General features: G+C 37.6%; 1 protein-coding gene across 2 annotated transcripts in view; it reads right to left on the bottom strand.

Moving 5' to 3' along the window:
- The window catches only part of LOC137136714 (ADP-ribosylation factor-like protein 15), an 85,196-nt gene extending 72,250 nt beyond the window's left edge, over positions 1 to 12,946 (bottom strand). The window contains exon 1 of one of the 2 annotated variants that reach the window (XM_067522370.1): positions 12,565 to 12,946. In XM_067522370.1, coding sequence (XP_067378471.1) covers positions 12,565 to 12,576 — 12 coding nt within the window. In that variant the 5' untranslated portion in view covers positions 12,577 to 12,946. Of the gene's footprint in view, positions 1 to 7,236; positions 7,327 to 12,564 lie in introns of those variants that run through there. The other variant, XM_067522369.1, reaches the window with a different exon arrangement.
- Positions 12,947 to 15,286: the final 2,340 nt, after the last annotated feature.

Below are 15,286 nucleotides of genomic sequence, written 5' to 3'. Positions count from 1 at the left end.
CTCTGCATCAAGCTGTAACTTTTGGTGATTGGCTCATTGGAGGGAAGCTCAAGCCAGCTACTTTCTTCTTTTCCTTGTTCCAACACGCACTGATAATTACAATACCATGGTGTTTTTAAAGATCGTAAACAACATAAAAGTTCTGCCTGCTTTTCCTTCTACAGCAGCCTCCTCTGTGCTGCTGTAGACTGGTATATAGTGCCAACTACAGTCTCAGAGAGTAATAACATGAATAAGAATAGGGCTCACCTGTGGATGAGCAACTAATTGTTGCTGACGGAGTGCACTCACCCACTAAAGAACTGAGCATGTGATTCTCCACAGCAAGTAACATCCAGCCTTTACTGTCTTCTTACTCACTGTTATGAATACATCCATCATTTGTAAATGCTTGTCCTATTCATAGTTGGGGGGAGCCTATCCCAGCTGACACTGGGCGATAGGCAGGGTAAACCCTGGACAGGCCACTAGTCTATCTCAGGGACAAAGAGACACATAGGGAGATGGAGAACCATTAACATTCAGACCTACTTAACTTAAGAGGCCTTTGGACTGTGGAAGGAAAGCGGAGTACCATGAGGGAACCCAAACAAGCACGGGGAGAACATGCAAACTCCACACAGAAAGCCTGCAGTCAGCCAATGGACTCAAACTGGGGACCTTCTTGCTGTGAGGCAGCACCACCAACTGCTCAGCCACCATGCTGCCCTGCTATGAATCCAGCCAATACTTATTATCAATCATAGAGCTCATGAAATGTACAACTTGATAGGCATTACTACAGTTTAATATGTGCAATGGGAAAGGATGTGGTTAAAAAAAAAAGCACCAATTTCCTGGTATACATGGTACACAAAGCCCAAACATGCCAGCCAATACAGTTCCAACAGGAAGTTATTCTTTTTTTTCCAAACAACAAGAGCAAAACTCCTTCTCAAAACGTCCTTGACACAAAAAACATAACAAAAAACAGCAAGACTGGCAGCCCAGTTTTTGGAAACAATACTCAAAACTGGGTGGGTGACCCTGCAAATCATCATTATCCCACCATGGTCCTTTGGTTATTTGGAAATGTGAGACATTCATGACCCTGGAGGGGGCAAAGGCTGCTCCCATCCTGCTTTTCAAAAGAGACGGAAGCAGGTTGGAAATTTATGCACCTCACACTGTGAGATGGGAATATTTAGTGAGTAAAAACCTTTCTATGAAAAACAATAAACAAAGTGTTATTGTTTTGTGATGTCTAGGGAGACTTACAATGCCCAAGGGCTTAAAACATAACCACAACTCATTAGTGCATTAAATAATGCTGGTCTACCTGAATTTAAAGAAGCAAATTCACTCATTAATGACAAATAAAAAATAAAAAACTTATATTATATTATAAATTATAAACCTACTCTATGTAAAAATTGTGTTGTGCTCTATACTATACTTGTACAACATAAAGTAGATAAAAATATAGATGACAAAAGTACTTTTTTCAATGAATTAAACATTCTTTCTAAATTCTAATGCCGGAGGTATCTCAAGATCGGAGAGCTAAAAATACCTCTTCCTGAAAACAGGATGACTTCTTTTGTTCAACAATAAACACATTTTCATAGGTAAGTGTTGGGATTTCCTCTACAGACTGCTACTGGGATTTCTTCAGAAATGTGACCTACAGTTTGATTTTTCAAAGGAACATTGAAAAAAACAAGTTGTGTATTTTAAGCCTCTGCAAGACAGAGTTGTCAAAAAAGTCGTGTGTAAATATAGGTTGAAAATGTGACATCTCCCTAATGTATAATGCAATAGGCCTAATAATCCTAAAAAGTACAGGTCTACTTTTGTATATTTAAGGGGGCCTGGTGGGTCAGTGGTGGAACATTGGGTCCGGACGCAGAAAGCTGTGGCTTTGAATTCCATCCCACGAGGTTTGGCTCCGACCAGCCACCAAGGGCCAACTTGGTGCCGATCCCGAGCCCAGATAGGATATTTAACAGTCAAAGTTCTACTAAAATTGAAACTGGTCACACCAAAAATGTCATATCTCACCATCATCTGTCATAACTTTTAAGGGCACTTGGGAATGTCCAGCAAGAATCTATTGAAAACCAAGGAGGCAACAACAACAATGATAAAAAAGAAAGGCTATTTTGTGATTAAGTTGAGAGCTGGGCATCTTAAATTTTCAACTCTGAACAAAAATAAAGATAAAGCTACTCTGTTTAATGGAAGGATTTGGAAAACTTCCACTTTGTCGCCATTCTTCTGCATGAATCAATCACTGACATCCTTTTCAACATTGAGGAAACCGAATGTAACTATTGTTCTCCAGTTTCTTAACAAAAACAAAACAAAGAAAACAAAATTTAGTGGTGAGTCTAACAGCAACATTAAACAGACCTTACAGATTTTTGTTACAATTGCATTAATGAATGCCCTGATGTTCCATTTAAAACAGGGATACACTGTTTACAGACAACTTTAACTAAAATTAAAAATGTTCTACTGCAAAACACTTCTGGCGAATGATTTAAACACAAGGGTAACAGACAAAACAAATCATTGTGACATAGGCTGCTGTATCCAGATCACTTGTGAGAAGTGTTTAAATAATCTAGGTGAGTTACATTATTTAATTATTGTTATTTAATAATGCTAAGATTGTAGAGTGAATGCATTTTCAAAAATGTACAAATATACACAAGAGCAGATGCTCACATGTCAGCTCTAGAGTGCCCTCTACCAGGGAAGAGAATGGCAGCTCCTGCCAAGACAAGTGCACGTACACTCGCTGACCACCTGTACAATCTACTGCAATCCAATACAGCACCTCTGCCAAGACTTCTACTTTTGCAAGCTTATAATTTCTCAGTTTAAGTTGAAACTGTCAGAAAGGTCATAATATTACCATTTGTTTATTACTGAGGTCATAGTGGGTTTTGGAGTCGTACTGCGTGCATAATTATAAAATGTGGTTCTAATGTTTTGACCCATGTATTTAAAATGAACGAGATAGCCAAAACAAACACAGCAGAGTTGGAGATATCATTCCCCTGTGGGAAGCAAGTTGGACACAGCACAGTAACCCAAGACATGAAAGATTCAAAAGACAGAACAAAACATATTAAAAGTTCTGTCTCTCGGGTGTCAAACAACTTTCAGCAAAAGACTAAAAATGTGTTAAGTAAAAAAAGACTAAGACTATGGTAGTCTGCAGACACAATTGTGCACAGCAGATTCTTCGATTTTTCGCAATCATGATAACCACAGATATATTACAGTGTACTGCAAATGTTTGCATTAATATCTCAACTCAAATTACTTTCTAATTACTTGTCTATACATCAGTTAGTTAATGAATATGCTCCAGTTACGATTTAACTGTATCATTCAAATGAGAGAATTAAAAAAAAAAAAACATTGGTGCAATATTTGTACTATATATGATGAACAGGATAAAAACACCAAACAATAACCTTTTTGCTGTTTTTTAGGGTTACTACAGACCGATTGCTTTAGGCCACATGAGTTTAGTCAGGTGTAGCTAGACTATGTTGCTTAAACATAAACATTCCTGGTTTAATGTTGTGTACAACCTCAATTTAAAAAAAATTGACAATGAACCAACTAGGTTTTACACATCGGCCCAACTTTTTCTAATTGGGGTTGTACAGCATTAATAAAACCTAAACCACTGTTCTCAGCTTTGTCCAGTAAAATTATTTTCCCCAAAAAATAAATTAATCCCTATTTAGTTCTTAACAAATCTCATATCTCCAGCATCCCTGTTCGGGTTTTAGGTAGTTTAGAATCTTGTGCATGCACATCAATCAGGTCATTCTTGCCATGCACACTTCATCGGGTTTCTTTCCAAATTAAGCATTAGCCTGCCTTAAGACTTACCACTGAAAGCTGTGGCCTGGGGGTCAGAAACAGCAAATCATTGCAGCATCCATTTTCCACTCCATTAATAACATAATGAGGTGGCTATAAACTGCCTTATACGATCACTTAGTCCCTTAATGTTTAAGGCATCATGCAAAGAGTGGTAGCTATATTACTCATAGGACATGGTCTCTTAAACATATGTCCCATAGCACTTTTTATCAAAAATGTAGAGCTATAATGAGCTAGCACTATCATGGGAGTCAAATGCAAACCATTCCATTCCTCCCAGTCCCTCCCTCTCACTGCCTCTTGTCCTCCATCTTTGCTTGTTTACAATCTCACCTAATATAGGAATCTGCATTTTACAGCATTAACTAGTAGCTGGAAGCAAGATGTGAACTCCAACCCTTAAATATAGTTAGGTAAAGGGTGAGGCTTGGGGAATTTCTTTGAATATCTATCAACGCTAAGATGTTCAGAGTGTCTAAAGCACTTTTTAGACACGGGATATGCAACATTGCTGCCTTATCATTCTCTTAAAGTGAAAGCATTCTGTAATTCAGACAATGATCACTTTAACATTGATGTTCATCACAGCTTCAATCAGACATACCCAGGAGTGTGAGAGAGTCACGGTTTCTGCACAATATTTTCCTTATGCATAAGGTTACAGAATGTGGTGTGAAAAATATTGTACTGATCATGAAGATTAAATTTTTAACACTAAACTTCATTAACACATTTGTTTCAGACTAGCTAAGAATCTTAACACACAAACTATGAAAGGCAAGACAGTGACTGAATCTTTTGATCTTTTACCTCAGGCATCAACCATGTGATGGGTTGCCACATAACTTCTGTGTGTTTTAACAAAGCTAGTTGCTGCTAGTTGCTTCCATAAAGCTTATAAGGCATCATTTTGTACTACATATATATATGAATTTCTTCTGATTTTAGAGGAGGAACTCTTTATTTCGTGTCAGGCAGAGTCTCTGCTATAAAGCCCTGCAGGAAACCCTGCTGGGCCAACAGTGACAACAGATGTCAGGATTTTGGCAAGTACACTGGAATATTGGAAACACAGCAGTTTTCAGCTGCAAAAAACTGTAGCAATTCAGCAGCATTTTTGGGTTGTTTCAAATGCTACCAGTGAGCTGAGAAACCTTCAAGTAAAACGTAAATAATGAACGTGTGAATGAAATTTTAAGGTTGTTCATTTGGGTATAGAATTTGTTAACAGGCCTCTGCTACAGAGGGCTGGACATACGGGCCTTGAATTTGCACACATCAAAAGCACTTTATAATAATTGCAAAGGTATTCTGTCTGTTCTTCTGTGGTGCACATAATGTGTGTGAGTGACTATAGAGAGAATAAAATAGGGAGAATTATAACAAGCCATAATAAGAATGATCAGATCTACAGACAGTAAGCCTTGGTGACAAAAGACACTGTAACGCTGGCTTGAAATGACTAAAGTGAATTTTTAGATGAGTCTGAAGAAAAAAAGATTTCACAACCAAATGTCTAAGACTTATACATTTCTTTATAAAAGGCAAAGTTAAAAACTTGATTACCCACATGCAAAGCAGTGAGAGTGTATTACAGCATCATGCATATTGATCCCCATTTTAAGTACCCAGTAACCCAATATTATATGATCAGTAAGAAGCTGAAAACTGACTTAAAAGTTTGAAAAACATTTTTTATAGGCAGGAAATGCACTACATAGAAAGTTTCAAAAGAGGTTAATAATGACAATTGTGGGTTCTCAATTGTTTGTGCTTGTTTTCCTTACTTACAAATATAGTATGAAACTCCTTTATTGTAATTACATACCAGCAATCAGACAAAGCACGATGGAGCAGAGCACAGCAGGGAGAGGAAGGGCTGAAGTGGATTGATTTTGACCCTTATGCTAGCTCCAGCTTAAGCTGCAATATTGTAGCTTTTCACTACAGCCCTACAAAAGTTTAGAAATGATTCACACAAGGCTACCTAGGACTACATTTAATAATTACACTTTCTTTTAAAAACTTACCAGTAATTCTTTGTCATTCTCGCAATTTGGTTCTATGGATACAATGTCAGTATTTTCCTAACATTCATAGTTGCCAGAGCATGAAGCCTGTGGACTAGGTAACCAGCAGGTAATGATAGCAGAGTGAGTACAGAAGAAAAGCTCATATGAAATTTAAAAACAGATACTCCACAGCTGGAATCTAATGCAGGTGTCCAGTAAATATTATAGGCAACAGGTCCCCAATATGGCTAGAATGGTGAACACCAGAATGTTAAAATTTATCAGCCTTCAATTTTGTCTTTTATAAAGACTTATCTAATGCTTTCCTACCATTACTATACAGAACAGTATTTGTTGCCCATGTACTGTAGCTCTGCAGATAAACTGATTGCAAATGGAATACATCTGCCTACAGACCAGGAAAAATACAAAATAAAACCTAACCACACCTAAGACTGTTTTGTGTCTGTTACCTTTAATTCCGTTGAATCCAGTACCCATCTGCTATATTCACGCTCATGTGATTCATATATGACTAGAAAGATGAGTCATAGATGAGACAGTATTAAATGTGAATTTATGCACAACAAGCGAAAGCTTTAAAATAAGCCTTTGTAGATTTTCATTGGAGAAGCAACAGAAAAACAAGGGAAGCTGACACTATACAATGAGTCATCAGCCTTCATTAGAATACAACAGTTTAAAATGTTTTTTACAGACATTAATGATGACATCCAAGGTATGTTTTTGATACTCAAAGATATTACAGTAACTAACATGCACAACAATTGATGTTGTATTTGAGATAATACTAGGAATATGGTAAACACTACAGTGTAAGTTAACACTATTGTAAACACTTTCAAATAATATTAACACAAACTGTATTTAATCAATATTTCCTCTATAGCCTCTGGACTAGATTAGCGGTTCCATTCGTGAGTGCACTGTGCTGAACTACTGCCTGACTACAACTATTAACCAAACCAGTTGCTAGGAGCTAGAATAAATAAATAAATAAATAAATCAATCAATCAATAAAAAGGCCCCATAATCTGTGTTTCTATTCTCAGAGAAACAGCCTTTACTTAAAAGACATCTTTACTTAAAATGATATCTCACCCACCTGTTCCACTTCAAACGAAACAGAGCATACACTCCATTTAGTTATCAAGCAACAGTGAAGCAGCTAGCACCATTGCTTGTTCGGGATCTATCTCACACAAGACACAAGAAGAGATTAAACTATGAAACTAAAAGTATTTATGCACAAAAACACACCATACCTCATCTCTGCTGATCTCTAACAGAGAGCAGAGCGTATACATTTTCTTACCGTGTAAAGCCCAATCCTGCACAAGGCAAAAGAGAGCTGCATGTGCTCCGACATTGTGCTCAGCAACAAGCGTAACCCCCGGCAACAAACAAGCCAAGCCTCTAGAGTAACTGAATGGATGAAGGAGGATCAGGAGTAGCACAGCACAACAGTTTCAGGTCAACAACGCGACTTTGGCTCTTCACTATCAACAGCCCATGTCCGGAATTGATTTTAAATCTGAGCTTAAAACAGACAGGTTGTAATTGAGCCGATAGAAAGGACTGAAGGATGTGTAGTGTTCGTCCTATGTATTCATTCATAAAAAGATAAAACTGACAAAGGATAAACTGCCACAAGGATCAGTGGACAGACACAAGCTTGAGATTAGATTGTGAGGATCTCTCTCTTCACAGAGATTAAGGGCTCAGTGACAAATTGGGATCCAGAATAAGACTGTAAACTGTGTTAGTCACCATTTCACACCCACACACTATGCCCATAGTGTAAACAAAGCTTCATGAAGTATAAAAATCATTTCTTTTCAGGCATGGAGGAGGATGAAAAGATTGACCACTTGAGCTTACCATGGTCACGGGGATTCCAGTACTGCTGTGGGGTTCTTTGGCGGAAGTGCATTTGTTCAGGAAGAACTGAGAACTTGAATCGGTTGTTTTGGTCAGGTCAGCTGCCTAGTAATAATAGCTGCTGCCACCAAGTGCAAACATGCTGCAGGTAAAATACAGAGTAATGCAATAACACTGTGTGACTACTAATTACAAGAGCAACAGATGACTTTTGGAAATACTGTATGCTACTCATTCTACTGAGTAGAAGATGTGATAACATTCAAAGTTAGAAAGTAAAAACCGTGAAAAGCAAGTCTTATGGCAATGGTACAGTATTGTTTTAGGACATGTCATTGTCCTCAGTGCAGTAAAACAGTTCTTAGAAGCTTTTTACAATTTTATATCTTTTTACAATCTTTTACAAGAAAGTCAGTTAAAGGAAAACCCGGATACAAGCTGTTTTTCTGGACGTACTGTATCCAGTTTGGTTCTACAAGTAGGTAAACAACCCGTTTTGATATAATGTTGCCAAAGATAACAGTAAACCATGGGTTTATTATACGGGTATAGACCAATTTTTATCATTTCGAATTTTCACACTCTATAAAATAAGGATGTTCACTTTAAAACACATTGCATTGGCTTTCTCTCTTCCACTCTCCTAAAAACTGTAGAGCAGTCTTTTTAAATGTAGCTTCTTGTGTAACAAGGCAGCATAGTTCATAGTTCTACAGTAGTTTATTAAGTCTATTGGATAGCAAGATATGCTTTTCTGTGAAAGTCACTGACTCACTGATAAAGCTCTGATTATCAAACAGCATATGTTTATGGCTTTTATGGACCTCTCTCACAACTCTTCAAATAGAATAAGACTAGAAAAATAAATACTAAACACTACATTCCACCATGAATCCATGTCCTTCATATTTATTTTTCGAAACTTCGTAGTGACTAAAAAAAAAGTGGTTATGGCCTGGGTCAAAGTTACAGAAATGAATTGCTGTTAAATAAACATAGCTCTAAACAGACAAGAGACTCACTACAATGAGTTAACCAGCAAACACAATGCAGGTTCAAATCAGGGACAGATCAGCAATGATGTGGCATTCTGAAACATAGCTCTCATTATAACTGAAGGCACCTTAAATAAAAGGGCAGATTTGAAAAATGCAAACATATTGTTAAAATATTTTGCGAGACTGTTTGTGTTCTTTTCTGCATAAAATAGGTCATTTTTGAGGATAGCTTAGTCAAGACCTCGGCCAACAACACCTAGGTGTGTAACATGATGGTCAGATAGGGTAATAAACACAACACTATCCCTGCCTCCCCTAAGTTAGCAAGCTGTATTCATATGCTGCCAAGAACTTTCCATCAGCTCTCTTTCCTGTGTTACAGTGGTGAGATGTCAAGCTGCCTCAGCCTGCTGTGCAGCCTGGGATAGGAGCCTGCTCTGAAATACAATTCAGTCACTAACATAGGCAGGTCTCTACTGAGAAAACTTATTTCCATAAAAGGTGTGATCCTTGGTGTAAACTGAAAAACCAAAGATACATATTGTGTGCTGTATTCTGGTATGTTTCTTGGGCAAAGTTTTTAAAGCTGGTATGTTTGGTGAAACATATACCCTGAAATCCTGCAAGCTAGTGGTATCAAGTACTAAAATGCTTTTCAAATGCATACTGAGAAATCTCACATTTCAAATTAGGAGTCATTGATGAAACAATAAGATGTTTAACTTGCCAATTTATGTTCAGAATGTATCTTCTGCCTAGAGATATAGCATCAAGGCTGGCTGGATGCTATGTACCAATTTAAACTGATTAAAAATTTGTTAAAAAAAATAATGACATACAGACAGACAGAAGTATGGATATTTCAAGGATCCTGATACATCCTTTTCACCTAAAGCTTCTATTAAAAAAAAGTAATAAAATGTAAATTCAGTTAAACATCTAACAGTCAAACGAGGGCATTGTTCTTGATACCTGGATTGACAGGTTAGCTGTATAATTTTGTTGGGTTGTTCTGGGGTTTAGTCAGTGTAAACGAAATAACCTCTCAGATTTAAAAACTGTTACACCAGGAAGTTCATCTAAATATGGATGTGCTAACACAATTCAGAAGAAACAATTAGCATTACGCATTTGATCTTGGATCTGTTAAGCCACATAGGAAGAACAGGGCCCTGGTCAAATAAGAAATTGTTCTCATGTGGCCTTTTCTAAGGCACAGCAAAACAGCTTTTTTCCTTAATGCAACTGCAGTTTAACCGCTATAGGCTACGCATTATATTGGTGACTTATATGTAATCTAATCCAAGTAATTTCTCCTTTTCCATTCTTATGCATGTGTTGAGATCAGTGGATGGAATGCCAATTAATACTCAAATCCACTTTTTCACGATTAAATGTGTCAAGAATTTAGCAAAAAAATAAATTCATGAAAAAAACTTTGCTCCTGTTTATGTTTTCTGAACATAAGCCAGATGATTAGTGGTATGGGTCGATCTATTGGCAGATGAGGCACTACGTTGTTGTCTGTCTCACCCAACATACCACATGGTTTGAGTTCAGAGCCTTGTGGTTTTTGTCAATGAACCTCTGGTATAGTTTAAAACCTTGAAAAAAAGAAAAGAAAAAAAAACATACCAGTTGTTCAACACACACAAAAAAAAACCACCTGAAGGATTAGTCACTAATATAGAGAAATAAATGGCTGGTTGCCAAAGACAAATATTGTGTAACAATGGTTGTAGTGAATCTGCATACATCCATAAGTGATAACAAATTATGCAGTGAATAATTTAGAAGTAAAAATAAGACCATGGAAACATAATACTGTTGAACGTATAAAGTGGCAAAGACAAACTTTCTATTAACAAAAGTAGTTTCTGCTACAGTCAAACCCCAGGACAAAGCTGCACGCTCTTGTATGAGTTATAAAAAACATTATCTGCACAGCTGTACTTGGGTTTTTCACATAATGTGCCTTCTCAGTCAATCTGTCCTGTGTTGTGAAGTCTACAACATCTAGGGTCCAAGAGTTGGCCACACAGTGCACTTGTAATATGGTAAGACTGTACCATGGCAACAGCTAGCACCAAATTCCTCTTTCATTGCTGCCATTTCGTGTGGTCTTTATTAACACTATGCTGACCATGCAGGACTATGAACTCCAGCTCTAACTCCAGCTACTGTCCCAGCTGAAAATGAATCCATCATAGGCCCATATTCCTCAGCAATCCACGTAATTATATAAAGCTCATGTGCTTTCACTCCTTCTCATCCCAGCTTATTGGTCAAATCTGGTCTAAAACTGATGCATATGAGACCAGCAAAATTTATCAAAAGGTTTAGCAACATGTTCCTGAATTTTGTGCCAGGTCTCCAATGATGCACAGCAGGAAAAGAGGCGCTGCGCCTATTGAGTGCGTGACCTTCAAGGACAGGCAAGCATGCCGCTCCAACAGTCCACAGAGTTACAGCTGTGCTTATCACAGAAAATAGTTTTGCACCAAAAAATACTAATTACTACAAGCATGTGATATAGAAAATGCCTTTTTTTTACCCTCTAAACACCTACCAAAAGCTCAAACATACTTTAGGTGTGATCATGTCAAATCTGACCCAAATAAACAATACGGAAAGTTGTAGCTCACTGCACTTTGCCACAAATTATCCTAAATGATGTAAAGTGAATATACATGAATAAAGGTTGCTTTGTCCTTGCAGCATATCAATCAGAGAAAGAAGAGAGTTTAGAGTGAAATTGTTTATTGCACATCTCAGATGTGGTCTTTCTGACAACAATGCATCTTGTATCTTTGGTACTTACAACGTTCCATTAACACCTAACTAAGTTTACAGGATAACAGTTGCAAATTATGAATATGCCACTTTAGTCTTGTTTTATTCCAAACAGGATTTGTCACTCCAAGGCCAGAGGCCACAAACAAGCTAGACATTAATCAGTTTGTATTAACTACAGCGCAACTATTCTGGTGCCAGATGTCGGACTTTGTAATCTTAACTCAAGAGATGTCCCAGTGAAGCAGAAGTACAAAGTTCCTTTTAGGTCCCACATCTTGGGAGGCCCATTATAAACAAGCTGATAACACTGGGTGGGCAAGTTCCTCTGGATTTCACACTGTCACTCTGCCTGCCCCCCCACCCCCCACCCCCTCCTCCTGAGATGACAACTCAATGTATGTGTGCTCTTTTTCCCCTCAGTCTCTATAAATTCCCAGAGAAAACCTTCAGTTACAGCTTCCTCTCCATTGTTGCACTATTTCAGCAGCACCCATCCCACCCCTACAATGTGGGCAAAGGACCAAAAACCATAATCTCCCAGGCCAAAGCTGCTACAGTTCTCTGGACTATCACAGGTATTAAAAATATGCAGGCGACTACTGCCTCAATCCAGTGCAGCTCTGACTGAATCACTTCCAATGACATCTTGACCCTGTGGTCGACTCTAGTCCAACAGACAGTTCAGCTTTATCTTAACCAGCAATGGCTTTTTTACATTAAAAAAATGCAGCTTTCTGTCACATTTTTAAGCTAGCAGTACTTATGGGGCGTAGCTTGCTGGTTAGCAAGTTACAGGGGTAAAGATAGGGGTGTGGGTCAGACCTAGTTTCCACAGCACTCATAGGCAAAAGTTATAAGTTACTGCTAACGTTAACACATAGCGAAACCCTCGTTGAGAGTCACACACCTGAATGCCATCAGTGTCTGACTAGGACTAACAGTTGCCATCTTTCGATTGATTTACTTACCAGATAATCCATGAACTATCGCTGACCAGCCACAGAGGGAAGAACTGGCTTTGTAGTAATCCCGTTTTTGCTTTAACCGGTCCAAAACGCACAGGATTTAGCCACACTTCGCTTTGTATTCCCCGCCTTTCGACAGCCACAGCAAGATATAAAAAGCAGCCTTTGAAGGGTTTACAAGAAGAATTTTCGCCGCCTGCTTCGTTAACAAGACAAGTTTCACTACAACACCGAGCGGGTCTGTTTAACACGACGAGGACACGAGGGCTGCGAGCTTTTTTCTGCCTAAAATAACAGTGGTCCACCGACAGACTTCCAGTTTTTAATCACACAATATCAGTTGAGTGTTTGGTTGAGGAAACTAGCGAAGCCTACTCCACTACGTCACGTACGTTGATGTGAGCACGTAACGTGGTCACATGACCAAACACATGGATGCTATTTTCAAGCGAAGGAAATTGACTTTGAAATTTGTTTAACTGCAACTTGTATGCATTGCATTCCAGGACAGGGGCTTAAATTTACTTACATCTGTGAATATGAAATTCCCTGCGATTATTGTCGTTGATATCTCCCTGCAAAGGGGTTTGACACGCACTGGACTGTGATGTAACACCAGGTGTAGATTATTTCTATAATTTACAGAAGTTGAATTCTTGATATTATTAGAAGAAATACTAGACTATCATGTTACAAATAGTTATATTAATTAGATTTCGAAGATTGGGATAGGCTATCTAGTTGTTCCAATACCAGCTGCATTTGTTGCCACTTTCCAATTTAAATATGTTACGTCAAACGAAAGCCATACCTCGTCCACAGCTGTACCAAGCTTGAAGCAGCACAAAAAGGAGCTGTGTCGGACATAGCACATCACCCAACACAGAATAATTTAAAGGGTTCGACAGTAAATACAAACACAGTAAAAAGTAAAAGACTGGATCGTCTGGAGCACATATGCATTACTACAGATGTTTTAGAAGTCTCACAAAGCCACTAAAGGATTGCTTATGCAAGATGAACACCTGTGATGTGATAATGTGTGTTAAGAGTCTTCCCATTGGATCATGCTAGAGTTGGTAACTCTATACTTGCACTACATGATGTGCATCTGTAATCTTTTTAGATAGCTACAGGAAGTGTATAACAACTTACCACAGAAGAACCATGGAAAAGTAATGGTCACATTAGCTGCACATAAACCACTATTTGGACTTAAAAAAACACATTAAACCATATACAAGACAAAAATGAAAAAGACATATCTGGTGGCAGTCAAGCACAGAAAAGAGAACAACCACTTATGTGATATCCTGATTAGAAGAAGAGAATAAATCACATTTCTGCTAATGTGATGCAAGCTGCATGAATACTGAAGTAATTCCTGTACCCTGGAGAACAGACTCCTCTTCAATATTTCATATCCTGTGCTGTGAAGTGGAAGGTGAACTGGATGTCCTCCACACATACCAAACAGTTATGGTGAGTGTTTGGAAGACTGCAAAAAAAAGTGCATTTTAATATATTGTGCAAAATATTTTACCAAAATATTTCACTGAATATAGTGTTTTCTTGTTCAGGATATCTATAACCTAGTTACACATGAGAGTAGAGACCTCTGGTGGCTCGTGGGTATATCCTCCTTAAGTTACTTTTCCCTATCAAACTCATAGAAGCTTTTTTTGAATGAACTTACATTTCTTTGTGCTACACATATGTAGAATAATTTTGGGATTCAGTGGAGACTAGTTTGGACACTTAAATATTGCCAACTTAAAGATCTAAAAAGATTTTAAAAATGTAGTGCCTCCTTGGGGAATTTTAATGAAGCACAGGTACAAAGTCCCATTAAATCATATGAAGCGTGAGACACCACTGAATCTATGTCATAGGCTTAATCTGCTCTACAACCTGAGCTACTGCCATCAATCACATTATATACTGATCACCCACAACATTAAATCCACCTTGTGGCTTTAGAAGTGTGGCGATCAGGGATCAGCATGAGTTAAATATAATGCTGCCTGTGATGGACACATAAAACACAGTGCTGCATATGTGCTTGCACAGCTGCAGTGTCCATGCTGACCTCTGTTCAGGACAATATACAGAACTGGGTTTTTGATGTTGACACTAATCAATGTACCATATACTGGCATATTACAAATTTTATGAGTTAAAGTTTAATTTGGGTAGAAATGTGCAATAAAGTTAAATGCATAATAAATACTAAACTATGATTATTTAAGAAAAGATACATTATTTTTTCACTAAAGGTTTCAATCCAACACTTATATAATACACTTATATTCAGTCAGTTATTACAACTGTTATTGATACCAATGTAAAGAATTTATATCTTAAGACATTAAGACCGTATATCTGAAAAAACAAACACACATATAAATACAAAAATAAAATAAGAGATTTAAAAAAATCCAACAGTGGCCACAAGAGGGCAGAATCCACCAGAGTAAAGTTTGGATTACCATCATCTTTGACTAAATGATGACCTTCAGAAACTCTTTTTCAAAGCAAATTGTTTGCTTATGTAACAAAATGTCAAAAAAAGCAAAACATGTTTGGTTGAGTGTAAAAATACCTATGTCTTTGTAGATTACTTTTTTACGCATCACTTGGAACTATAACATAAAAATAATTTAAAGAATGATTTTTAATATGCTCCTGATGGTTCTAGTTTTGTGAATGTATATAAATGTTATTG

Source organism: Channa argus, chromosome 11 (genome assembly GCF_033026475.1).
Source record: "Channa argus isolate prfri chromosome 11, Channa argus male v1.0, whole genome shotgun sequence".
Classification (NCBI taxonomy): domain Eukaryota; kingdom Metazoa; phylum Chordata; class Actinopteri; order Anabantiformes; family Channidae; genus Channa; species Channa argus.
The sequence above is the reverse complement of the archived record's forward strand: the minus strand, read 5'-3'. Positions and strand labels throughout refer to the sequence as shown.